Raw genomic sequence first — 27,624 nt, 5'->3', positions numbered from 1 at the left:
CATCCAGCCTAAACATTCCCTGGTGCAGCTTGAGACTGTGTCCTCTTGTTCTGGTGCTGGTTGCCTGGGAGAAGAGACCAACCCCCACCTGGCTACAACCTCCCTTCAGGTAGCTGTGGATGGCAATAAGGTCACCCCTGAGCCTCCTCTTCTCCAGGCTAAGCAACCCCAGCTCCCTCAGCCTCTCCTCACAGGCCTGTGCTCCAAACCCCTCCCCCACCTAGAAACTTGAGTTTGAAGTTAGAATTCATGTTTTCAGAGAAGTTACTTGATTGTCAAAGGTGTGGGCAGAATCAGTATGAGTTACCTGTGTTTATCTGAAGACTACAGTAGTCTTAAGTGTTAGTTCAGAGTTGGCTCAAGAGCAAAGTTAGTAAAACTGGCAAATAGAATGTCAGAGATCTGGACCAGCACCTCTGAACCATCCCGTTATAAACAATACATATAGAGATGCCTACCATGTAATCTGAATTTTAAATTAAGTAGTACTTGCCTTTATTTTCTTCTTTTTTGATGGTGTTGGAGAACTTTGAAGTTCTTTTCTATTTGCAGAACGAGAATTCCTCTCACCCTCACTCAAGTCTTCTAGTTTCCTTTTCTTCACTGCACTCCTTAGGGATCTGAACTGTTGAGTATTGTCCTTCAGGGGGGTTGTGGTGCTAGTCCTTGCAATAGCCGCCCGTGAGAGGATCATCAGCGTGTGAGCAGCCATACTGACGCTGTTCTCACTGCTGGTTTCACTAGCCGGGCTGCAGGCAGGCAAGTCTGGGGTGGCAGGGGGGACCATTATTCTCGGGGTGGTGCTGTCCTCATTGAAGCGCCGGCAGGTGGGTGTCCGTACGCTGTCTGTCGTATCGTCTGCGTGCCTGTCCCCCACTCCAGATGGCGTACGGGGTACGGGCAGCTCTCCGTTTTCAGCTGTTTTGCTGGTTGGGCTATGCCACTGAATGTCTTGCAGCATTTCCACGCACTGTTTAGCGAAGGGACTTGACAGGCAAAGGCCTTGGTTAGAAACTTTCACTGGTTCTCGCTTTGGCTCCTTTGAAGACAAAGAAACGGACCCTGGAGTTTTGGCGTTCCCGTTCGGCAGCGACCCTGGCTTTTTGTTCAGCTCTTGCACCGAAGCGACAGCCTTCTCATTCCACAAGCTAACACTCTGCTGGCCGTTGGAGAGTTTGGCCGTGTCCTGGTTCTTCTGTTTTTCATCAGCATCCCTTCGTAGTTCATTTTCCTTATTTGCTGTAGTCTTGTGGAAGGGATCTAATGGAAGTCCTGCAGGTGCCGCCTTCCGCTCAGGCTGTGGCTCCTTTGCAGATGCGCTTCTGATGCTACCAACTTCCGGCTTACAGAGAATTCTAGGCAATGTTTTCTCTTTCTCTCTCTTTGTTACCTGGGCCTTAGCAGAGTCAACAGCAAATAAACTATTTTCAGTTCTTTCTTTTTGGGCTAAACTCTTAGTAGCCTGCAACTGGGTGTTTCCTCCTGGAGCGGGTGGGACGTTATCAAAGCAAAGCACCCTCCTGTGACTTTCACTTTGTCTTGAATTTGAACTTGTGCTCTCTACTGGTGCAACAGGTAAGTTCTCCTCCACTTTCTTTCCGAGATCTGTGGTGGTAAGCTTGTCTGAATTTCCAGTCCTGCAAGTGAGATGAAAGCAGGTCAGCAACATACTTGTCCTTATCAGACAAGTTCATTTCAGCTGTCTGGAAGTCCCCACCTGCCCCTCAAAACACCTGTTTCAAGCTCTCTGTATTCTCTAAATGTAAGTATTTTATGAACACACAAAGACCAAGAGTAAGGGATGACAACTGCAGAAAGCTCAGCAAAGGCTAACAATGAGGGCAAGAGGGTAGGAAACAGTACAAAGACTGGGGCTCTTCAGGCTGGAAACGGAGATGGGAGAAATGTAACAGAGCTCCGGGGAAAACAAGCCAACAAAAAGGAAGCTCTTTGCACTATCTTCCAGTGGAAGCACTAGGGGCAAGTAAACTAGTATCACATGTAAAACAAAACTGGGAGGTTTAGACACTGCACATAAATAAGCCCAGAACCTTTTTGCCCCAAGATAGTTGTGGATACTGGTAGGTTACTTGAGTTCCAAAAGAAACTGTGTACACTCATGACAGGATAGTCCACCCCAGAGTACTACACTGATTGTGGCTCTGCAAGTTCTTGGAGCTGGCACTGCTGAGAGGCTGCCAGAATATTCTGGGCAGTACCATCACGTGCATGCCTTGTGCTGTCCCCTAAGCATCTGATGATGATGGGATGGAGCACAGGACAAAAAGCTTTTAGTGGGCCTCTGGATGAGAGCATGCAAACTGTGTAGGGCAGATAATCTGCCACATTAGCCTGAGAAGACCACTGCAATGATGTCAAAAGAAAAATACTTCTGCTCTGTCAGCTCAAACCACTGCTCTATCTGTGCCACCTTAGAATCATAGAATGGTCCAGGCCAGAAGGTACCTCCAAAGGTCATCCAGTCTGACAGTCAGCAGGGACATCCACAACTGGACCAGGCTGCCCAGGGTCCTGTTGAGCCTCACCCTGACTTACCTCCAGGGAGGGGGCCTCAACTACCTCCCTGACTAACCTGTTCCAGTGTTCCACCACCCTCATAGTGAATAACTTATTCCTGATATCAAATCTAAATCTGCCCTTCTCTGGTTTGAGGCCATTGTCCCTCATCCTGTCACCATAGGCCCTTGTAAACAGTCTCTCCCCATCCTTCCTGTAGGCACCTCTCAGGTACTGGAAGGCTACTATTAGGTCTCCTTGGAGCCTTTTCTTCTCCAGGCTGAACAACCCCAGCTCCCTCAGCCTGTCCTCATAGCAGAGCTGGTCCAACCCCCTGGTCATTTTCATGGCCCTCCTCTGGACCCTTTCTGTCAGGTCCACATCCTTCCTGTATTGAGGGCTCCAGTCCTGCACACAGTACTCTGAGGTGAGGTCCCTTCCTGGCTTATGCTGCATTCCCAAAAGAAGTCTGGACACTGATTAAAACTAACAGGAAACTGAATTATCAAAGTGTTATTATCCAAAACATTGCTTCAGTGACTTTTTAAAAGCAGCACTGATTTTTGCATGCATGTACACTGTACACATGCACCTTGGTATATAGATGGGTGTTTGGTTTTTTAGTAAGCAAACGTTATTGTTCCTGTTTCCCTCCACTTTTCCAACATTTAACTGAGTTCAGAAGAGGAAGAATATTTTTTTTGTGTGTTTTATTTTTGTAATAAAAGGACATCTTACCTCTCATATTTAAACCAAACTTGCTTTCTCCTACACTCATTCTGACATCCTTTTGTTATTAAGTCCATTAATGATAAGGAGAGTTACTACTGAAGCCTTGCTTTCACTTGCCCAACAGAAAACTAGTACCTCTCCCAATTAACAATAAAATTATACTCATTACTATAAAGTTAGCACACTCTTCTCCTTGCCATCTTTCCTTTAACTTTTGACTAAACAGTGTTCTAATCTGCACAGCTGAAATAGATGCACATCTAATAAGCCAAACTGAATCTGGGCCTGAGAGTGCTAAAGGCAATGAGGCTGCACTGTGAAACCATGGGTGCCACTCATCTGAAAAGGGAAAACAGTATGGGTCATCAAAATCTCCCAGGAAAGCAAAATTTCTTCTAGTTTGGAATCCACTCAAATGATTTTGACAGCTGAGGCAGAAGAAAATAAACAATCTGCCATACAGAATGCTTTTCTTAACAGCAAAATTCTAGCACAGGCCACATCAGCACTAGCACACATCCAGAAGAGAAGGAATGGAATGGAATGGAATGGAATGGAATGGAATGGAATGGAATGGAATGGAATGGAATGGAATGGAATGGAATGGAATGGAATGGAATGGAATGGAATGGAATGAACCTGGTTGGAAAAGACCTTTGAGATCATCAAGTCCAACCTATCATCCAACACCATCTGATCAACTAAACCATGGGACCAAGTGCCTCATCTGGCCTCCAGTGATGGTGACTCCACCACCTCCCTGGACAGGACATTCCAATGGCCAATCACTCTTTCCATGAAGAACTTCTTCCTAACATCCAGCCTAAACCACCCCAGCACAGCTTGAGACTGTGTCCTCTTGTTCTGGTGCTGGTTGCCTGGGAGAAGAGACCAACCCCCACCTGGCTACAACCTCCCTTCAGGTAGTTGTAGACAGCAATAAGGTCTCCCCTGAGCCTCCTCTTCTCCAGGCTAAGCAACCCCAGCTCCCTCAGCCTCTCCTCACAGGGCTTGTGCTCCAGACCCCTCACCAGCTTTGTTGCCCTTCTTTGGACTACATTAATGCTCCTGGCAGACAGAAAGGAGGAAATAAAGGCAATATTGCTTATGCCATTGTTAAAAAGAACAGCTGCTCTTCTCTCCGCCCATACTGTATAAAGACATTCATGGCAGGAAAAAGAGAGCAGGCCTGACAACGTAGCACTACTGACCTTTGTGTTCGAGAAACTGTATGGTTCAAAGGCTCAGCTACACTTGATACCAGTTTTCCTGGAACAACAGATGAAGCATTAATAAATCACAATACTCCAAGTAAATCATCACACAGCTTGTATAATGACATTTCACTTAAGATAAGACACAATAAAGAAAAATGCAGTACCAAACCTCTGCAACTCTTCCATAAAGTCTTTCATTCGAGTTCATGCATTAATAGATGGGTATGAACAGGAGGCTTGCTGTCTGCACTTAGGTAAGACACAGGCCTGGCAAAAGAAAACCAGCTATGCTGGATGTAAAAATGCACTGCAGGGATTTCCAGGTGGAAGTGAAACAACCACAGGGAGCTCTTGAGTTATCTGTCAGCAAACCAGAATGCAGACTAACTAAACACTCCTAGCTTTTTTCTTACTTTCTGGCTTCACTCTCTTTTCATGTGTAAGCCCACTCTTTATAAAAGACAGGCAGGCCAAAGCACGTGCTCCTTATAACTCAGTTTATTTTCTATTTTCAATTACTTTTCTTTACCTCCTCCCAACAGTGAGAAATCAATCTAACAAGTCCTGTTTCAATTTACTATTCAAAAAGCAAGGTCTCAATGAAATCAATATACAAAAGTGTACATCTGACATGGCAAAGAGAAAACAACTGGGAACTCTCCTACTAACTTCTTTGTTACCACGTGGCTTGGTTTCAATGGCAGCAGTAAAGTGTACATGCAACCAATGAGATTAAAAAGAAACACAAACAGAAAAAGACCCTTTTAAAACAGCACTGGGGCTTTGAAACATTAGATGCATGACCTCAAATCTGGAGTTATTTTATATGCTGGGGTTTCTTCTTTGCAAACTAAGCACATGCAGTTACCGACAGGCCTCTTTCAAAGCCACCTCAGCAGTTACCTGGCAGGGGACAAGTGGGATTTGCAAGACCCTGATATTTCTGGAGAATTCCTACTTTTTTTCTGCCCTTCTCAAGAATGCACAGTGGGTACCTGTATTAGTCTTGTTTCTTCCTCCAGGAATCTTCTGTGATTTGGGGGTGATGGGAAGTTTCGGGACGCTTCTGTTACACACTGGACTAGCCACAGGCATATGCAAAACCTTGAAAGAAACAAAATATTCCATCACCATTCACCAAAAGACTCCTCATTGCTTCATTTTGCATTTTGAAAAGCTCAGTTTGGGATGTGCTACCTGGCAGGCAGGTGCTGAGAATGCATTTCCATTTTGTCCTACCACCGAGAGAGGTATCATTCCCACCATTCCTTGCAAAACAGGCTGCACTGGAGATGTAATTATAATGGCAGAACCTAAAAAATACCAAAGTGGCAAAGTTGAACAGAAACTAAAAAGACTCCAATGAAAGTAAAAGCTTCAAGACAAAAATATGCTTCCTGAATTTATCACTGCTACAATGATACAATTTCAAGTTTCTGAAATATGAGGCTACTTTGTGTAAAGCAGCCTGGTCAATGACTCAATTTTTTATTTCATTTTTAGTAGCAACTAATAATAGTAAATAGAGTCTAGTAAATAGAATAGAATAGAATAGAATAGACCAGACCAGACCAGGTTGGAAGAGACCTTCGAGATTATCAAATCCAACCCATCATCCAACACCATCTAATCAACTAAACCATGGCACCAAGCACCCCATCCAGTCTCCTCCTAAACACCTCCAGTGATGGCAATTCCACCACCTCCCTGGGCAGCACATTCCAATGGGCAATCACTCTCTCTATGAAGAATTTCTTCCTAACATCCAGTCTAAACCTCCCATGGTGCAGCTTGAGACTACGTCCTCTTGTTCTGGTGCTGGTTGCCTGGGACAGAGTCTAATCACAACTCAGAGAAACCAGGAAACTCCTGGATAGATTCCAGGGGCAGATACAGCAATATTTATGAACTCTTTACTTAGAGAAGGGCAACAAGGCTGGGGAGAGGCCTTGAGCACAAGCCCTATGAGGAGAGGCTGAGGGAGCTGGGATTGTTTAGCCTGGAGAAGAGGAGGCTCAGGGGTGACCTCATTGCCCTCTACAACTACCTGAAAGATGGCTGTAGCCAGGAAGGGGTTGGTCTCTTCTCCCAGGCAACCAGCACCAGAACAAGGGGACACAGTCTCAATCTGCACCAGGGGAAGTTTAGGCTCAAGGTGAGGAGAAAGTTCTTCAATGAGAGAGTCATTTGTCATTGGAATGGGCTGCCCAGGGAGGTGGTGGAGTCACTGTCCCTGGAGGTGTTCAAGAGGGGATTGGACGTGGCACTTGGTGCCATGGTCTAGTCATGGGGTCGGTGGTGACAGGTTGGACTCGATGATCTTTGAGGTCTCTTCCAACCTTGGTGATACTGTGATACTTACAATGCACTCAACAGAAAGAATTAAAATGCTACCTAAACACCAACCTTCCCATAGTTTTCTGACAGTGAGATTACCTTGTGGGAAGTTTGAGGAGACAGCCTGGTTTGCTGCAAATGCGTTGCTGGATCTAGGAGGAGTCCGTAACTGTTGCACAGCAGGAGCTTGGGCAGCAAGCGGCATGGAGTTACCAGGCCATACAACTACATTTGACGGCGTGACAGCTGTGCCCAGGGTAGCTGGGTCAGCCATGCAGGTGGCTATATAAAGGTTGTTTGAATTCCCCAAAGCTGTGCTTGTTGCTGGCATCAACTGTATGAATCCCCCTTCCTTGGAAAGATTGGTTGTACCTGCAACCGAAAAAACAGCGCAGTCTTCATTCTGAGTGGTAACTGAGGTGACCACAGGATCCTTGGGTCTAAGCACAAGAAGATTCTGCTCTGCCAAAGCTGTATCTCCAGTTTTTTCTGTGTCTTCTGCAGTTAGACACTTGGACAGGCCTGCAGTTTTTGTTGGGGATTTGGCTGGAGAAGATAATATTATAGTGGGTAAGTTCTCTCCCGTGATGCTGGAAACAGCATTATTTAACTCTGTGTCTGAAGAAATAAATGGATCATCACTGATGATGATCTTGAGGGACATTATATTAGAAGGATCCACATCCATGGGTTGACTACTGGAAGATACACCGCTTATACTTCTGGCCTCAGTACCGGACTCATCTGTTGAGGATGTAGTTTCTGGGAGAGGAGATGGGTGTATTTCAGATGTAGTAAGATTATTTTCAGTAGACACTACAGAAATTTCTGTACATGTGTCATCACCAGATGAGAAATACATATTATCAGCATCTGCCTTTGTAGAAGATGATGGTTCTTGCATTTCCCCTTGTGCTCCTGAGTTAGAGGGTCCTGAAGGGAGGTTAAAATCTTTCTTACAAGGCTTGTCAAGCGTATGCTGATCATTTGGGTAAGTTTTGTTAGAAGTATCAACAACTTCAAGCTGCAACTCTGCTTTGTCAAGACCCAAAATCTTCACTGCAGATCCTGCAGTACAGTCAGACTGCATACTCTGCTCTTGGTGCTCAGAGTGGTGGCTAGAGGTCTCTTGTAGGACAGCAGGCAAGGCAGCTGCATTGCTCGTTACAGCCTGCTCTTTTCCTGCATCTGGTGATGGGCTAGAAACTGACGAGGTGTTTTTTGTCAGCAGTACAGTCCCAGCAGAAGGGCTTTCAGCAAGTGTTTTTTCAGACAGTGATGTGTCTGGTGATAAGTGACATTTAGCTCCAGAGTGTGTTTTGTTCTCACTGGCTGTAGCACCCTCTGCCAATGAAATCAAAGAAACCTGCGGACTGCCGGAATGAACATATTCTAAGTTAGGACTACTTTGAGCACTATGACTCAGTGGGCCTTTGTCCATTTCCACAGCTCTTTCACTTCCAGGTACTAATGCAGATGACTCTTTGTTCTCATAAGAAACTCCACAGTGTTCATTACATCCACTATCAGAACTCTGTCTCTTGGTAGGTTCAGTCAAACCAGGCACAGAGTCAAAAGCAATTTCAAGCTCTCCGATATGTTCAGGGGTAACAGTTTTAAGTCCTTCAGTCTGCTTCCTTGCTCTGCCACTTTCATGCAGCTGGTCGTTGGTTATATTTTTCTTAGCCACATCGTGCTCATTAATGCTGCTCTTCAAGGCACATGGTGCTTCTCCTAACTGAAAACCTTTACAGGACAGTGGTTCTCTGGGATTGTCACCTGAAAAACAACAAATTTGCTCCATAAATTATTGGAACAGACAATCCCTTTACAGCACTTTATAAGCAGCTTATCAGTTCAGATAGAAACTGTTCCACATGAAACAAAGTGGGAACTGAAGGAGTTGGGGCTGTTCAGTCTGCAGAAGAGAAGGCTCCCAGGTGACCTAATTGTGGCCTTCCAGTATCTGAAGGGGGCCTACAGGAAGGCTGGGGAAGGACTTCTCAGGATCTCAGGTAGTGATAGGACTAGGGGGAATGGAATGAAGCTGGAGGTGGGGAGATTCAGGCTGGAGGTGAGGAGGAGGTTCTTCACCATGAGAGTGGTGAAACCCTGGAATGAGTTGTCCAGGGAGGTGGTCGAGGCCCCGTCCCTGGAGGTGTTTAAGACCAGGCTGGATGAGGCTCTGGCCAGGCTGATCTAGTGTGGGGTGTCCCTGCAGGGCAGGGGGGTTGGAACTAGGTGATCCTTGTGGTGCCTTCCAACCCTGAATGATACTATGATACTATGATACAATGCTGCTCATCCTTACTTCCAAGCTAAGTATATGAAACTCATCGCGTCCAACCCATCAACCAGTCCAACCCACCTAAACAACTAACCCATGGCACCAAGCACCCCATCAAGTCTCCAAATGATCTGCAAATATTTTGAAAAGTAAAAGTGAACAGGCTAGAGGAGATTTTGAAGAGAAAACAACACCACCTACATCTACTAGTTTCTTCTGCTCCTAAGGAATTTTCAAGTGTTTCCAGGTTATCCTCATCCACCAGGATTGCATTCTCTACGCCACTCTGACCAGAAATACCAGCAGGTAAGTTCTTGTTTACCTTGCTCTTTCCTACGTTCAAAACACAGCATGAAGAATGATTAAACATGCCATTTAAACACACAAATGTGATTACTGCACATTTTAAATCAAGCATGAAGATTTCAAAGTCAAGAAATGCCATCCTAAACTCAACTATCTGTCTACATCTGTTACAAATCCAGAAACGGCATTAAAAAGTCCTTATATTTTAGGTAAGGATTAGAAAAACAGAAAAATTTTACAATACCCTAGAAAACCAAACAGGGACTAGCATCTTTTAGACCAGAAGCATCCAAAATAAAACAGTCACAGAGCCAGCACAAACCCAGAGTTTCAGACAAAAAATGCTGTACTTTATAGTCATGCATAAACATGTATAAGCTCTAATTCTGAACTGTGGGACACAGATGCCAACAGTCCACTTCTACTTCTCTTGCCAAAGAGAATTACCTTTGTTTCTTCAAGCCATCCCTATGAAAACTCATCACTCATGATGCTTTACACTAATGGTACAACTAAATATCACGTAACCTACCATAATCAAACAAATCAAAGAGTGCCTGAAAAGCTGGATCTGATTCTGTCTGTTCCAGAATGTCTTGTATAGCCTCTTCTGACATATGAATTTCACCCTGTGAAAAAGCAAAATATGCATAGCTGTTAAGATAGTTATGAAAGTTACTTTCATAACTTAAAACAGTTGAGATTTGTCCTCTGTTTTCAGATTGTTTCTAGTTCTATTACTTCTGCTCAGCACAGAAACATAAAGACTAAGACTGGAAACATTTCTGCCACAAATTTACTGTCTGTAAAAAGCATTACTGGTGGAAATTTTAGAAATGAAGTCCCCTAAAATCCAAACATCTTTGTCAGACATTACACCCTCCACGTACTGTTTAGGCCACACCTTGATTACTGTGTCCAGTTCTGGGCCCCTCAATTTAAGAAGGACATTGAAACACCTGAACATGTCCAGAGAAGGGCAATGAGGCTGGTGAGAGGTCTGGAGCACAAGTCCTGTGAGGAGAGGCTGAGGGAGCTGGGATTGCTTAGCCTGGAGAAGAGGAGGCTCAGGGGTGACCTTATTGCCCTCTACAACTACCTGAAAGGAGGCTGTAGCCAGGTGGGGGTTGGTCTCTTCTTCCAGGCAACCAGCACCAGAACAAGAGAAAACAGTCTCAAGCTGTGCCAGGGGAAGTTTAGGCTTGAGGTGAGGAGAAAGTTCTTCACAGAGAGAGTTGTTGGCCATTGGAATGTGCTGCCCAGGGAGGTGGTGGAGTCACCGTCCCTGGAGGTGTTCAAGAGGGGACTGGATGTGGCACTTGAAGCCATGGTTTAGTTAGTCATGAGGTGTTGGGTGACAGATTGGACTTGATGATCTCTGAGGTCTTTTCCAACCTTATTGATTCTACGATTCTACATATTGGAGTATTGATAATCACAGAATTGTTTTGGTTGGAAGAGTCCTTGGGTACAACCCTCAACACCACCATGGTCATTAAACCATGTTCCCAGGTGCCATGTCTACCCATTTCTTGAATACCTCCAGGGTTGGTAACTCCACCAGCTCCTTAGGCAATCTATTCCTATACTTGACCGCTCTTTCACTAAAGAAATTCTTCCCAATACTCAATCTAAACCTCCCTCCCCACAATTTCAGGCCATTTCCTCTTGTTCTATCACCTGACACTAGGGAGCAGAGATCCCAACCTCACTACAACCTTTCAGGTATTTGTAAAGAGTAGTAAGGTCTCGCCTCATCCTCCTCTTCTCCAGACTAAACAATCCCAGTTCCCTCAGCCACTCCTCCTAAGACTTTTTCTCTAGACCCTTCACCAGCTTCATTGCCCTTCTCTGGACACCCTCCAGCACCTCACTTTCTTGTACTGAGGCAGCCAAAACTGAACACAGTATTCAAGGTGTGGCTTCACTAGTGCTGAGTACAGAGCACAATCACTTCCCTACTCCTCTTGGCCACACCATCCCTGATAAAGAACAGAATGCTATTGGCCTTTTTGGCTGCCTGAACACACTTCTGGCTCATGGTGTTGATCAGCAACCCCAGGTCCCTCTCTGCTAAGCAGCTTTCCAACCACTCTGCCACAAGTCTAGCATTGCATGGGGTTGTTGTGACCTACCAACCACTGGTAAAAAAATCCCCCAAATTAACCCCAATTGCTTGGTTTTGCATCTATCTAGAAGAGAGTGATAAATGAAGGGAAGTTTAATTTCATTTGTCTGTCACATGTTCCATAATATAACTTCCAAGTACTTTCCTGTGGAAGGCACAACTGCACAAGACACTGCTCTGAGGTTCCTGTTTCAAGATGACTTGTTTGGTAGCAGCCCAGGAAGAAGAGTGGGGTGCTCAGTGCATACCCAAGTGTCCAAATACAAAGTTGCTTCTGGCTTCCTGGAGATCCTCTAAGCACTCTGTAACTTTTGATAGGATGGTTGAAAGGGTGGATATCCTGTGTGATATGCTTGATAATTCTCCTTCAACTAAGCTAACTATACCCAGAAGATGTTGTAGAAACATAGAATTGTCAGGGTTGGAAGGGACCTCAAGGATCATCCAGTTCCATGTCTCACCATCCTCATGGTGAAGAACTTCCTAACATCCAATCTAAATCTACCCACCTGTAGTCTTGCTCCATTCCCCCTAGCCCTATCACTACTGGACATCCTAAAGAGACCCTCACCACCGACTTTATTCTGCTCAGAAAAATGTAATACAGCTTTTCAGCTCCACATTTTGACAAAAATGGGCCTGAGAATCATCTAATGGCAGAAAAATAGCTTTTAAACCCCAGACATCTCTGATTTGTAATCAGGCAAATGCACCTACTCATGAGGGCCATGAATATTCTAATTCCCTCATGAAGAGTCCTTTATAACTCTGTGATTGCCAGATCCACGGTTGAAGAATCGTGAACACTGCAAGTTTCCTTTGTAGAAGCAGAATGTACATTTCCTCTAGCAGCAGGACAATGGAAGGATTTTTTTCTTCAAATCTAAATCAGACTTCAAAGACAATTTTCCCCTGTTAGACAATCCATGCTTATCTTACAGCAAATTGGAAAATCAGATCAGACTCAAAATGTTTGAAAACCACAAGGCAGATCCCCAGACAGAAGCTGGTACCCTATTACCTGTACCAAAGATGCCATGACAAGCTGGCAGGCAGGGGCTCTGGGACAGTGTATTTAGACCTCAGTCTGCAGGTAATAATACCAGTTCACCACAGCTATAAGTGGTCCTGTTCCCTTGGCTTTTGACCCTGCTGCATGCTTATGCTGCCTTGTGGGAATTAATTCAGTGTTAAACTGGCTCAAAATTAATCCAGCAAAACACTAGTATCCGGTCACTTCAGGTCTTCAAACCTGCCCATCATCACACAAAGTCAGGAGTTAATGCCTATGCAAGTGAAGTGGGGAACTGGCCCTGGGCAAAAGCTAACAGTTCAATAAAACAGAGAAAAAAAGGAAAAAGAAAAGCAGTCTCATATTTTAGACAGTAAACAGAGGTTCAGCATAACTCCTGTAACTGATCATTCTCATGTGCCTGGTCTTCAAAAGAGTGTGAACAGAGCAATCCACACCTACCTGAAGTCCAAGGATTTCATCAATTGAAGTCTCCTGCTCAGTGGGACCACTGTCAGTCTGTTTGGGGGCCTGAGTGACATTGCCATCACTGGAACACATTAGTCATTAGTTCAGAATCCAAAATTAAATCAAATGATATGTATGAAGTTCAGAGGTTCCTTTTATTACCTGCTCAGGATTTTGTTTATGTTCTCAGCAAGCTTCTCCTGAAGAGATTTGTTGCTCAAGATTTTCTCTCTGGCATTTTCGATAACCAGTTGCTGGAAAACAATTTTGAAGTGGTCAGATGTCTACTTTTTATCATCACTAGAAAAGGAGCATGAATTTCCAACTTACTGGTTAAAAAACCCCCAGCATTAATTCAACACAGAAAATACTCTTTAGAACAGAGAGACAGCCAATCTGGGACTGCATGGCATTGCTATGGAAATCACCCCAAAACATTCCTGTACTTCTACTCTCCTAAAGTACAGCAAGGCCTATTGTGGTTCCTGGTTTCTGTTCTTTAAAAATTTACTGTATTCTGACAGCTTACAGGTAGCTTAGCAAAGCAAATAAGTCAAGGGAAAAAACATCCCCTCCTCTACACAGCCATGGAATCCTCACTAGATTAGTACATAGAATCATAGAATCAATAAGGTTGGAAAAGACCTCAGAGATCATCAAGTCCTACCTGTCACCCAACACCTCCTGACTAACTAAACCATGGCTTCAAGTGCCATGTCCAATCCCCTCTTGAACACCTCCAGGGGCAGTGTCCCAGCAGCAACATCCCTAAGTATCTGTTTCTTATTGTCCACTATATGAAACTTGAGGGCTTTGGAAGTAGCAAGCAAAGCAAAGCATCCACCACAGCAAACAACATGGGTGGAGATCTCTTAGAGCCATCAGCATCCCCCTAAGGTGTGGAGAGCAGCTTCTCCACCACTCAGTTCTTGGCTTTTGCATCTTACTGCTGATGTGGCAGTGGCTCACACGAGCTCTTACACAGCTCAGCATCAGGACAGTGCTGAGCAAGCAGATCCTGATGCCCCCCCATTTATCACATTACCTGTGCAAGTTAAGCCAGCCTGCAGCCCCTGGCTGCAGCCCCTGAGGACTCACATAGACCAGCTAGCTCAAACAAAGCAATAGAACTAATCTTCTAAAATTAATTTCTGTAATACTGAAGACAAACACTATGTAAAAGACTGCTTCTCCTTAGTCTGAATTTGTTTCTTAAGTGTAAATACCTTCCATAAGTGTATACTCACTGGGAAGTTACCATCTATCAACTCTTCAAGTGGCTCACTCTCTTTTTCTGCTATTACTTCATCAGGGTCTTGAGAACTTCTAGGTGCTGAAAGAGGTCCAGGTGTTGCAATGCTTTTCCTCTTCTGAGAATCACTAAAACATTCCAGGAAGCTTATTATGTATTTTGAGAGAATAAGCAAACGATAGACCTAATGGTCAGTAAATCAAGTGTTTTGCTTCCTCCCTAGCAAACAAAGATTTTAGTCAACAGAAAATTGGCTACATACTGAAAATGCAATCAAATCTGATACCTGTTTGATTATATTGCATATATATGTTATGTCTGAGCTCACAAGAGTTACAAACAAGCATACAGCCTGGGGGGCAAAGAGCACAATGGCAAATTGAACTCCATGCCCACTGTTTGGTGATTCCCCCCTCCCCCCTTCCACTACACCTTACTTTAACTGGTAGTACAGGTTCTAATCAACTGCCTCTCAAGAAACTGGGCATTACCACTGAAAATAAAGGTCTCTCAAGGAGCAGCTGCTTTTAGAGGCAAACAAGTATTGGGTTGCATAAGAATTTATATGATCAATAGGGAACATAATACTTCTACATGAAATCACAGCATAGGCTCTTCTGAGCTAAAATCACTCACATACCAAAAAACCATGCAGGAACTTGGAAAAGGTGTATTTTTTCCAGATCTTTATTCATTTCTGAGAAAAATCATCAACTGGGATTTAGTCATGGATAAAGACAGCAAATGGAACACACATACCAGTTGACTCATTAAAAACAAAAGGACACTGGAATCAAAGAATGAAAAAAACCCAAACTAGTATACGAACAGTTTTTCACACCCACTTTTAGTGGGAATACAAAAGCTTCAGCTGACAGAATTTACTGAAGCAAATAGCTTTTCCTAAGTTAAAAGCAGAGAAAAAAAACTGCATGCTTGTATCAACATTGAGAATCTTCATACCTGGTAAGAGTATTTTGGAAGGAATATCAAATCTGCCTGTATCTAACACTGGAATCAGTCTAATGTTAAGTTCTTTGACTTTTCTTTGTGAAACACTGGCCACTCTCAGCAAATCTGAAACATGAAACACTCTGACATCTAAGAAAATTTACACTAGATGTTAGAACACTGCAGAATCCCTAAATGACTTTGACCAAACCAAACCAAACCAACAAAAAACCCCTTCTGTGTTTACCTTTTTCGTCTTCCTGGAGAAAGCAAGTTTGAATGAAGCTTTCGTTCCTGTGATGCTGGAACTTGAATATGTATGAAATCCCCTGCTTTATAAAAAGAAGGGGAAAAAAAGGGGGTCATAATGCCAGTACTTTTTCCAGTGACAGTGTTAGAGCACGACCAACACTTATGCATTACTTACTACGTTTCCAGTCAATGCCTGGGAATTCATACAAAATAATTTGGTATTACCCTGACTATAGAAAAAACCTGCTTGTCTCTAAGAGGAAAAAGAATCCTGGGACAAGAACTGGCAGGGCTGATTGATAGGTCTTTAAACTAACTTTGAAGGGGGAAGAGGGAAAAACGAGGCTCACTGAGGACATTCCTGGGACAATTGTGAGGCAGGGTACCAGCTCCACTGCTATCCCAGGGGCTGTAGGGGATAGTGGATTATGCAACACCTACAATGGTAACAGATACTCCTCTGCTAAGTCTATGAAGTGTCTGTGTATCAATGCAAGTATGGGAAATAAGCAGGATGAACTTGAAATCTGGGTGCAGTCGCAGAGCTATGATCTTGTTGCAGTTACAGAGCCATGGTGGGACAGCTCCCACGACTGCAGTGTGGTTATGGATGACTATGCACTTTTCAGGAAGGACAGACTGACAAGGTGAGGTGGTGAAGTTGCTCTCTATGTGAATAAGCAACTAGCTGCTACAAACGTTTTGGTTGGGGGTGAGAACACAGGATACATTAATGACAAATGAAGGTACTTCTGATCTCTGAACTCACATTAGCAAACAAGTAGGCAAGAGCCATTTCTCTCTCAGTCACTCCTTGTATTTTTATTACCTGAAGCTAGGGAAACAAGGCATGAATTTTCTGAAACTTTTAGTGGAAGATGACTAGCCCTGATTGCAGAACATGTCCATCAGTATTTAGAATAAACCATTTATTTAGAATAAACCAAACCAGGTTGGAAGAGACCTTCAAGATCAATATCCATAGACTCTTCACAGAAAAAACTAACAAACCCAATAAAAGGTTCAGCAAAGCATGCAACTTACTGCTCATCCTGCTGTCTGGCGTTTGTGTCTGGTTCACAAACAATGTATTCAGTCTTGTCTGTGATACACTTTGATTTATTGCTGGCCTATGAATAACTTGAGGAGATATAACAGAAGAAGAGTTGTGTGTCCCTGACTGATGGGCTACTGACAACAATCCTGAGTTTGCAGGAGCCGATTGCTGAAGCAGTCTCTGTCTTTTCATTTCTACGATTCCACTTCTTGTACGTACTACAGATAAAAAAAGAAGATGAAAAAAAACATGACAAGGGAATTTTAAGAGGCTGGTGATTTCCCAAGACCTAATTTAAGAATGCTTGTATTTCAACAACTAACTCAGGAACCTCAAAACATCTTCTGTGTTACAGGTTTGAGAAAACGTAATTCAAGAATACAGCCAGCTTACGTGGGCATTGTAATCACGCTTGTGTCACTGCTTAAATACACACAGAATCATACCAAAATGGTATTTCATTACATAATACAGCAGTCATATGATTGACCTTGCACTGGTTTAGTTATTTCAGTTAAGTTTGCATTTTTCTAAGTAAAACCTTTTTTTTTTTCCTTTTGAGTGTTGATTTGGCAGATTTTTGTCATGAAAGAAACAGCGCTAGATATAACCTTTCCATATTTTGCTTAGATAGGTTTATATGCATAAGAAGTAATTGTTTCAAGACTGCAGTCCAGTTTTATGCTCCCCTTCTACAGAAATCCATCACAGTTAAGGCTGCTTATGTTATCTGCTCCTCTGCGAACCACAGATTAAGTCAAGAGCTTCCCACCCAAGGTAGCAGTTTTTAAACTTTCCAGCTGTTTAAACTGCCAAAACCTTTTCATCAGAGAAGAAAATGCTACATAGATAATTTAAAACTCTTGTAAAAAAGCTTTCCTTTCTTGATCATTTCCTCTCTTAATCATTGACATAATCTACACTGAAGACAAAAGACAAGATGAAAAAACGACGGAGATTGGCGTCAATACAGCTGACCAATATGATCGAGTATTGCTCCTTTATTGTTCTGGTATTGTAGGACTATAGTGCCAGCATAGCACAGTAAAGTAAAGCAAAGAAGAAGAAGGGAAAGGAAAGTGCGTATCAGGGGAACTTCTACAACTTACATAAACTCGGAGAGCCTCGTTGGCATAGCTTCATTGGTTCCCTATGAGTGACCACACATCGCACTATTATAGATTATTGGTCCCACTACTAGTGACACGCAAGGTTGTTGATGCAGGTGCATGTCCTGTTGTCCCAAGGTAACTTTCTGTGTTTCTAGCTACCAGTGTCCTGCTTTAGTTACATGCTGCAGGCACAGCACTGTTTTGCTACACTGCTAGCTGGCTCTGCACTAATGCTGAGCATGGCCTGCCACCATGTCAGGCTCTGGCCTGCACTGCCAGATTGCTCACACTGCTCGTCGCTGGCATTGCCACATTACACCACTTCAAGAATAGCTGCAGCATTCCCTCAGTTTTTTTGCCAAAAAAAGATAATTTCAACATAAAGCCTACTGATCTCATGGAATTGGCTTACTTACTCCTCTGATTAGTAGAAAATCCTGTGAAATTCTGCATGCTCCTAAAAAATAAAGCAGGTGACATAAATGAAAGGAGCACAATGGAAATACTCAGCTACACAGTGCAGTGGTATCTATCATATGGTTAATGGCACTTTGGGCCCAACTACACATTACTTCAAAAAAGCTTGTGATTGTTAATTTTATTCTTTCACACAGTGGTCATAAATCCTTCAAAAGAAACTTACTTTTATATTTTTGATCAAGTAACCACAATGGTATCAGATTCTAAATGAGTCACAGTAAATTGCCTTTGTTACAGGAAGGCCACATACACTAATGCCATAAAGTCATGACATGTCTGCTCAACTGTTAACTCTCACATGCCTATCTTTTTCACCATCTGAATCTCAGAGGCAACAGAGAGCAAAACCATTCTCATACAATGATAAGGGGAGATAATCAACACACAGACTCGAGGTTTATCTTCTTTACTTCAAAATGTTATTACCTGATCTGAGAAAGTGTATAGTCTAATTTTTTCCAGAGAGATGACATCATTGCTGGAACTTCATTTGTTGTTTCTAAAATAAACCATTAAAAAATCCAGTATTTTAGATGCCTAAACCAGATACATGTTGAGAAAAAGTAAAATCACAAGCAGAGTAATTATCATGAGGTTGTTTCAGACATCCTCTAATTGCAGGTGTCTAGTCACCTTCTTAATATTCATTCAATTAGAGAGCCCTATGTCCTAATTTAAGAACTTTGATGGGATGAACACACAGTTATCATGGATAAAGTTCTCAATTTTAGAAGCCTAAGTAAAATTGAGGCAAACACATTCATGATGACAATTCACAATGATGAACCAGATCTGACACTCTTGGGGCTGCAATTGCTTCCTCCCTGGGGAGCCTGATTCAGTGACAGACTACCCTCTCAGTGAAGAACCTTTCCTAATGCCCAGTCTGAACTTCCCCTGATGAAGCTTCCTTCCATTTCCTCCTGTCCTACCAACAGAGATCAGCACATCCCCCTTCTATTTAGAGTGTATACAACAAACAGTCTAATTTTACAAGCATACATCTATACATTTTGTCACTTTATTATATCTTTGTGTTTTATTATACTAGAAAAAAGAATTATACATATATGCTGGTAAACCTAAACTAAGATAATAAATTCTGTTCACAAGATGCTGATTGAATTGGCTGTTACCTTCCTAATATGGAAATCTTCACCTTCTAGCATAGATGAGGGATTGCTCTAAGTCCATATATAGGTGGAGATATTGTCTTCCTCGAGAAGTTCACAAGAGATAAATAAGAAAAATTAATCTCATTCTGAAGGCTTACCTTTTGTCTTCATGGCTACATATTCATTAAGGATAGTGGTCAAGTTTTTTCCACAAAGAGACTAGGAAAAAAAAACAACTGATCTTACAATCTTCATTCATAACTTCACACTTCATCTGCTTTATCACACTGTATTTAAGCAGCTCTTTACAAGACTACACCATGCTGACCCTCAACACAAGGAACTGCATACTGCTGGTGCTAAGCTGTTTCAAACTCGGTAGAGAGCAATCTATGGAACAAAATGCCATCATGAACATAAGGGCTGAAGTGATTGCTCTCATTGCACAACACTGGTATAGCAGTTTGAGTTGCATGACCTCCTCTGGACTTTCTTATCATGGATTAAACCCACAAAAATAAGATGCAACAGTGTTGCAGTTTGAGCTGGGTGCCCCCCTGCAATGTTTACTTCCTGTGTCCAGAAGTCCAACCCAGAGGGGTGGACACAGGAAATTATGTAGTATTTCCTACCACAATCCTTTGCACCACTATAAGATCCAGTGCAGAGTCTAGCACGCTCTCTTTTCTTCCTCCTCCGTCAGCCGGTAACTGGGGGAGATGTCTCCTGACTTTGGGCCTGGCTAGGCCCAAGGCCATGGGGGTATGGGCAGTCTCAGATCTGGCCAGCTGAGACTAGCCTAGCAGTGGGAGGGGGAAGAAGGAGCCCTGGGGGTCTCGGGTGTACCCTCAGGTGGGGATGGGATCTCTCTGGGTCTGCTTTGGGATTTTTCTTTATCACTGTGCTTTTGCTTTTCTGTAAAAGTTCACTGCTTTCTATTTAAACTTTCCATCACTTTTGCAATCCGTTTGTCTGAGTGTTTATTGTTGCCAGGGGTGGGGAAGGGGGCTGCCTCAACCCAGCACAAACAGAGAAATAAGTATACATCATCCTGAAACATAACATGCATTAGGAGGCAAACCCAAACAGAGCTGCTGTCAAAAGTAAAACTTTTAACAGTAACATAGAATTAATTTTCCTGAAGTTGTTCTTTCAGGTAAAACACACAGAATTAAGATTTTAAGGTTACCGCTATCCTTTGTTGTACCTTCTCTTCTTGTTTGCTAGTGGGAACTCTATGCAGTATGACAAATGCAGCCCATTATTGCAAGCATTTTGAGCTGCAACAAGAATTTTTTCTTAGACATTATCATATCATCCCTTTTCTGTGAAAAGCAGGGAAAAAATGCCTACTGATAAACGGTACATAATGAAAAGCTTTAAGAATCTGGATGAATGCATTCACATTTGTGCTTTCTAGTTTTCACTAGCCATTGCTTGGTTCTCCAAACAAGCTAATTCACCAAGCCTGGATGTGTTTAAAGGTCATTTGGACGTGGTGCTTGGGGATATGGTTTAGGGGTGAACTTTGTAGATGTGACCGTTTTAGGCTGTGCCTTTAAGAAAGGGACAGTTGCTGGAACACTCTGGCTGAATATCTTGAAAACAAAGATAGGTCTAAATGAATTTCATTAGTAGATTGGTAGAATGCAACTTTAAGTTTTAGTTCAGTTTGAATCTGTGTCTGTTCCAGTCTGTTCTGTCTTTCCAGCCTGTCTGCTTCTGAGCAACTAGCCGGAGCTGACCTTGAATAACAGATAAGAGAACTAATCCTTGCATGCGCTTTGAAGCCTAACAAAATTTCCTCCTTAATAATGGCCTTTGCTTTCTCTCTCCAACTCTTTTTGGGAAAAAGGGGGGTAGGGGGAGAGAGGAGGTACAGGGGGGGAACCCTCCTCTGGCTGGAGGAGGGAGTTTTGTTCTGTATTACTTTCCTTGCTGTATATTTCTGTATATATTGTAAATACTGTATATTGTGTATATATCCATTTGCATTTCATCCTGCTTGTAAATATAGCTTTGCTCCTCCCACTGAGCTAGCTGTGGTTTCTTTCTTTGTGGGGGAGGGAGAACTGAACCTTCTCTCACCACCACAGTAGAGTAGGGTTATCGGTTGGACTTGTTGATCCTGAGGGTCTTTTCCAACCTGAATGATTTTGTGATTCTGTGGTTCTCAATTCCCTACCCCCAAAACACAGGTGACTAAACACTTCTAAATTAAATAACTTCAGTGGTCCACCTTGAATAGGTGCATCAAGAACTTGCATCTCAGAAAAAAAAAAAAGCACAAATTTTTAATACTGTGGACAAAATCCCAGCTGATATCATTAACAGATATATTATCATAGTATTACAGTATCAGTCAGGGTTGGAAGGGACCACAAGGATCATCTAGTTCCAACCCCCCTGCCATGGGCAGGGACACCCCACACTAGATCAGGCTGGACAGAGCCTCAGCCAGCCTGGGCTTAAACACCTCCAGGGACGGCGCCCCAACCACCTCCCTGGACAACCCATTCCAGGGCTTCACCACTCTCATGGTGAAAAACTTCCTCCTCATGTCTAGCCTGAATCTCCCCACCTCCAGCTTCATTCCATCTCCCCAAGTCCTGTCACTACCTGATATTAGAATAATGAAATAAAAACCAGGATGAAGATGCACACATGCTGATACACAGCAATAGCTAAACCCTGTAGCTTGTGTACTGCATTTTGTTGATGTTAGAAATGCATAGTATGTAATTACCCTGTAGCTATATGCACATATCTACATATGCAGCTCCACGCTGTATTTACACACACCCAAAGTTCCACGTTTCACCTGGGACAAAGTAGATGATACTGATCAAAGAGGAAGCTGAATTGAAACAGCTTTTGTTAACAAAATCTGTTAGACTTAAGATAAAGCTGAGGCACTACCTAAGCATTTAATATGTACCTGAAATGGCACATCACCTGCTGCCCTGTCTAGGATAGAAAACAATCTCCAATAGATTACAAAAGCAGCCCTGAAATCAGTAAAACCCTTGCGACATCCTTCCACAAATTAACCTCAAAGCTGCAAAGCAGACTAAACAGAATAATATGCTATCAATTTGTGTATTTCATGCTTAAATATTTTAATAAGCTTAAACACTAGAAACAAACTAACTGCTGATACCACAGGATGCAAAAACAAGCAACCCCCAAACCAGAGGAGATGATCTAACTGAACATTTAAAGTACCATTTGAGAAGCAATTTTGACATTGATAAATCTCAATTTTCTGTTCCACAGATACAAGACAATATAACTTTCTGCTCAGCAAATACAAACTTACCAGCAAACAGGCAGGAATAAACCCATCCTCTGTACAGTGCTCTGCGTATTCTTTCAAATCCGAGCTTTCCAAAATAAATTCACGGCAGGTGGCTGTAAGTTTTTCCTGTTGCAAATATCCTGCAACAAATCAGATGGGACATTTTGCTATTTCCTTCATTACTTCTACTCAATGGGTATCAAGGCATTAGCATAATTAGCTGCATACAGTGTTGAAATAATCAGATAAAAGATGTGTATGTTAGACAAGAACAGTCACTTTGTTAGAATATCGAGGTTACAAACTATTTAAGAGGCAAAAGGAGAAAGTGCACAAAATACTACTGAAATTACACTAAAAACTACTCAAAACTAGAAGTGTAGAAATATGAACAATTTATTTCCTTGCCTGTACTAAAGATCAATCAGAAAACTTCTTGGCTCAGGAGGCTGATTGATTACCTCTCACATGGACTGAAAAACCCAGTTTGATAATAAAATGGAATGCTATGATACTCTGTTCATAAAACGAGCTGCTAGCAAGTGAAACCTGTGCAGCTTTACAACAGTGGAAGATTTACTTTAAAATTAAGCATTTTACAAAAGTTAGTAACAGAAAAAGGCTTATGCACACACACTGTAATTTTCACTTTGAACAGATGTACTAGCTGCAACTTAGGCTGTGTACACACCCCAGGTAGTTAGGCAACGTACTTAAACAGTTTCCTTTCCCAAAATTCCATTCCTCACCAAATATATTCTGCTTTAATCAAACTTTTAAAGCCTTGTCTTAATGTTCAAATACACTAAACATTAAAAAGTATCATAGTATCATAGTATCATTCAGGGTTGGAAGGGACCACAAGGATCATCTAGTTCCAACCCCCCTGCCATGGCCAGGGACACCTCACACTAGATCAGGCTGGCCAGACCCTCAGCCAGCCTGGTCTTAAACGCCTCCAGGGATGGGGCCTCGACCACCTCCCTGGACAACCCATTCCAGGGTTTCACCACTGTAGAAACAGACTGATCTGAACAAAGGATTCTAGAACAAAGAAGCACAACGTGCCTTTCTTGCTTGTAGCAGAACTGAGCATGCTATGTTTTAAAGAAACAACAACATATGTGCCTAATTACAGAATGCAGGGTATATATACATCAGCATACATATTTCAGTAGTCCCCCCCAAAATGGTCCACCTCAGTTCTGGAATGCCTACAGAAATATGTGGCCTTAAAGTCTGCATGAAGACAAATCTTCCAGCAGATCCCAGTAGAGCTTGGGATAAAACAAATCGTGTTGCAGATGCTCTTGTCTTCAACAAACAAGCTAACTTGAAAGTTAAACACAATTTGGGAATAAGCACTGTGAGTTTCATCACAATGTATGTGCTGGCCTACCTGACTGAGAACACCAGTGGTACCCGTGGAAAGGAAAGGACTGTCCTATATAATTTTTCAAACAGATTTTGCTAGAAAATTTCCAAGCCACAATGGACAGTGGCATTGAGTGCACCCTCAGCAAGTTTGCTGATGACACCAAGCTGTGTGGTGCAGCAGACACGCTGGAGGGAAGGGAGGCCATCCAGAGGGACCTTGACAGGCTGGAGAGGTGGGCACAAGCCAACCTCATGAAGTTCAATAAGAGCAAGTGCAGGGTCCTGCATCTGGGTCGAGGCAATCCCAGGCACAAATCCAGGCTGGGCAGTGACTGGCTGGAAAGTAGCCCTGAGGAGAGAGACTTGGGGGTGCTGGTGGATGAGAAGCTCAACATGAGCTCTCAGTGTGCACTTGCAGCTCGCAAAGCCAATCAGATCCTGGGCTGCATCAGGAGAAAAGTGGCTAGCAGGTCGAGGGAGGTGATCCTCCCCATCTACTCAGCCCTGGTGAGACCCCACCTGGAGTACTGTGTCCAGTTCTGGAGCCCCTATTACAAGAGGGATGTGGAGGTGCTGGAACGTGTCCAGAGAAGGGCCACGAGGATGGTCAGAGGGCTGGAGCACCTCTCCTATGAGGACAGACTGAAGGAGTTGGGGCTGTTCAGTCAGCAGAAGAGAAGGCTCCCAGGTGACCTAATTGTGGCCTTCCAGTATCTGAAGGGGGCCTACAAGAAGGCTGGGGAAGGACTTCTCAGGATATCAGGTGGTGATAGGACTAGAGGGAATGGAATGAAGCTGGAGGTGGGGAGATTCAGGCTGGATGTGAGGAGTAGGTTCTTCACCATGAGAGTGGTGAAACCCTGGAATGGGTTGTCCAGGGAGGTGGTCGAGGCCCCGTCCCTGGCTGAGGCTCTGGCCAGCCTGATCTAGTGTGGGGTGTCCCTGCCCATGGTAGGGTTGGTTGGAACTAGATGATCCTTGTGGTCCCTTCCAACCCTGAATGATACTATGATACTATGAATCTTAAAGTATATTGCTGGAATCTGAAAGTATATTTTGGGAAACTTGGTTATATGCTAGTCTCATCCCTATCCACTATGCCATCTGCAGTTGGACAGGATGGAAGATGGGGTGTTAGACTAGGAGGAGCTTTGATCGGTGCTGGTATAGCTGTTCTTAAAATAAAACTCCTAAATTTATGTAAAAGTTGCAATTTCAGTTTTTTGAACCTACTACTAGAATATTGCAAGGGATGTCCAAGTGCTTCCATACAGACACACTGACACTACCTGAAGGGAGGTTGTAGCCAGGTGCGGATTGGTCTCTTCTCCCAGGCAATCAGCACCAGAACAAGAGGACACAGTCTCAGGCTGTGCCAGGACAGGTTTAGGCTGGATGTTATGAAGTTCTTCACAGAAAGAGTGATTGGCCACTGAATGGGCTGCCCAGGGAAGTGGTGGAGTCACCATCACTGGAGGTGTTCAGGAAGAGACTGGATGAGGCACTTGGTGCTATGGTTTAGTTGATTAGATAGTCTTGGATGATAGGTTGGATTTGATGATCTCAAAGGTCTTTTCCAACCTGGTTAATTCTATTCTATTCTATTCTATTCTATTCTATTCTATTCTATTCTATTCTATTCTATTCTATTCTATTCTATTCTATTCCATTCCATTCCATTCCATTCCATTCCATTCCATTCCATTCCATTCCATTCCATTCCAATTTACTCCATAATAAGGGCACGATAAAGTTTTAAAATGCCTGAATTAAGACCTTGCGGAACTGAACTGTGGAACCTTGTGAACTGTGGAACTGTCAACCTTATGAAACTGGCTGGAGGGCCGAGCCCAGAGAGTGGTGGTGAATGGTGCCACATCCAGCTGGCAGCCAGGTACTAGTGGTGTCCCCTAGGGATCAGTACTGGGCCCCATGCTCTTTAATATCTTTATTGATGATCTGGATGAGGGGATTGAGTCCATGATGAGTAAATTTGCAGATGACACCAAGCTGGGGGCAGGTTGATCTGTTAGAGGGTAGGAGAGCTCTGCAGAGGGACCTTGACAGGCTGGACAGATGGGCAGAGTCCAAGGGCATGAGATTTAACACATCTAAGTGCCAGGTTCTACACATTGGCCACAACAACCCCATGCAGTGCTACAGGCTGGGGTCAGAGCAGCTGGAGAGCAGCCTGGCAGAAAGGGACCTGAGGGTACTGGTTGATAGTAGGCTGAACATGAGCCAGCAGTGTGCCCAGGTGGCCAAGAAGGCCAATGGCATCCTGGCCTGTATCAGGAATAGTGTGGCCACCAGGAGCAGGGAGGTCATTGTGCCACTGTACTGAACACTGGTTAGGCCACACCTTAAGGACTGTATCCAGTTCTGGGCCCCTCAGTTTAGGAAAGATATTGAGTGGCTCGAATGTGTCCAGAGAAGGGCAACAAAGCTGGTGAGGGGTCTGGAGCACAAGCCTGATGAGGAGAGGCTGAGGGAGCTGGGGTTGCTTAGCCTGCAGAAGAGGAGGCTCAGGGGTGACCTTATTGCTTTCTACAACTACCTGAAGGGAGGTTGTAGATAGGTGGAGTCGGTCTCTTCTCCCAGGCAACCAGCACCAGAACAAGAGGACATAGTCTCAAGCTGCATCAGGGGAGGTTTAGGCTGGATGTTAGGAAGTTCTTCATAGAATGAGTTATTGGCCATTGGAACAGGCTGCCCAGGGAGGTGGTGGAGTCACCATCACTGGAGGTGTTTAGGAAGAGACTGGATGGGGTACTTGGTGCCATGGTTTAGTTGATTAGATAGTGTTGGATGATAGGTTGGACTCCATGATCTCAAAGGTGTCTTCCAACCTGGTAATTTCTATTCTATTCTAAATTGTGAACTGAGCTGCTTGTGCATACACTTCATGCAATCATTAACGTTGCCAAAACCAGATGAAGGGCACAAAAGGTACAGTGTCTCCTGAATTTGCAGTGATTGAATATTGGTTTATTTCAAGAAACATAAAGACACATCCAACTCAGTAAACATTCATTATAACATCAATGAGAAAAAAAACCCCAAGTTTTCCTATGTATTTTTCTATAGGTGAGCTCAACCTATCATTTGTTTCTCAAAGCAATATTCATCAACCTTCACAGCACAAGACTGAGAGGAAAACAATGAAATCATTGAAAAAATAGTAATAAAGAAACAAAAACAGAAGAAGAGCTGCACTGTTTACCTTCCCAAGTTGAGAGATGCCTGATGGAGTAAGAATGCCTATTAAAAGACAGAAATAGCTGCAAGGAATAGCCTGTTCTACAATGTCAGATTGCTCAGAAGTTTTCTAGACATGATGCATGCATCATTATCACAAGAGACACAAGATAGGATGGATCCTCCCTAGCACATGTTGTTGCCAAGATTGTATACTACCTCTGCAAGTCTCTGGTAGATAAGCTTTCTACCCAGAAACCTGTAACTTGTGCAATTTTTGCTAGAAAAGTACAGTGAGAGATGTCCCTTTCATAGTTTCAAACCTTCTTTTACAATGCATGGACTTTCAACTCTCCACTACTTCACACTAATAGCAGTACTGCATCTTACTAGCCCTGTTTCCCAAGACAGTAGCAAGAAACATTTCAGATAGTCACAAACTGTACTATAAAATACTGAAGAAGAGATTCAGCCTTAATGGCTTTGGAATAAAAAAAGAATTATAGACAACTGAGAACACAATCTCAG

At 43.2% G+C, this 27,624-nt stretch overlaps 1 protein-coding gene across 2 annotated transcripts in view; it reads right to left on the bottom strand.

Annotated features, from left to right (window-relative positions):
- Positions 1–27,624, bottom strand: part of NPAT (nuclear protein, coactivator of histone transcription) — a 30,704-nt gene that overhangs the window by 2,121 nt on the left and 959 nt on the right. The window contains exons 2-17 of one of the 2 annotated variants that reach the window (XM_068144719.1): positions 22,543–22,661; positions 19,382–19,442; positions 18,535–18,607; positions 18,045–18,085; positions 16,504–16,734; positions 15,455–15,539; positions 14,252–14,384; positions 13,167–13,258; positions 12,999–13,086; positions 9,929–10,025; positions 9,292–9,423; positions 6,903–8,582; positions 5,664–5,779; positions 5,462–5,570; positions 4,461–4,518; positions 494–1,637 (exon numbers count right to left, since the gene is read on the bottom strand). In XM_068144719.1, coding sequence (XP_068000820.1) covers positions 494–1,637; positions 4,461–4,518; positions 5,462–5,570; positions 5,664–5,779; positions 6,903–8,582; positions 9,292–9,423; positions 9,929–10,025; positions 12,999–13,086; positions 13,167–13,258; positions 14,252–14,384; positions 15,455–15,539; positions 16,504–16,734; positions 18,045–18,085; positions 18,535–18,607; positions 19,382–19,442; positions 22,543–22,661 — 4,259 coding nt within the window. The remainder of the gene's footprint in view (positions 1–493; positions 1,638–4,460; positions 4,519–5,461; positions 5,571–5,663; positions 5,780–6,902; positions 8,583–9,291; positions 9,424–9,928; positions 10,026–12,998; positions 13,087–13,166; positions 13,259–14,251; positions 14,385–15,454; positions 15,540–16,503; positions 16,735–18,044; positions 18,086–18,534; positions 18,608–19,381; positions 19,443–22,542; positions 22,662–27,624) is intronic. The other variant, XM_068144729.1, reaches the window with a different exon arrangement.

The sequence above is a fragment of the Melanerpes formicivorus genome, unplaced genomic scaffold (genome assembly GCF_026170545.1).
Source record: "Melanerpes formicivorus ecotype bairdi unplaced genomic scaffold, bMelFor1.0.p_v2 SCAF_1, whole genome shotgun sequence".
Lineage (NCBI taxonomy): Eukaryota > Metazoa > Chordata > Aves > Piciformes > Picidae > Melanerpes > Melanerpes formicivorus.
The sequence above is the reverse complement of the archived record's forward strand: the minus strand, read 5'-3'. Positions and strand labels throughout refer to the sequence as shown.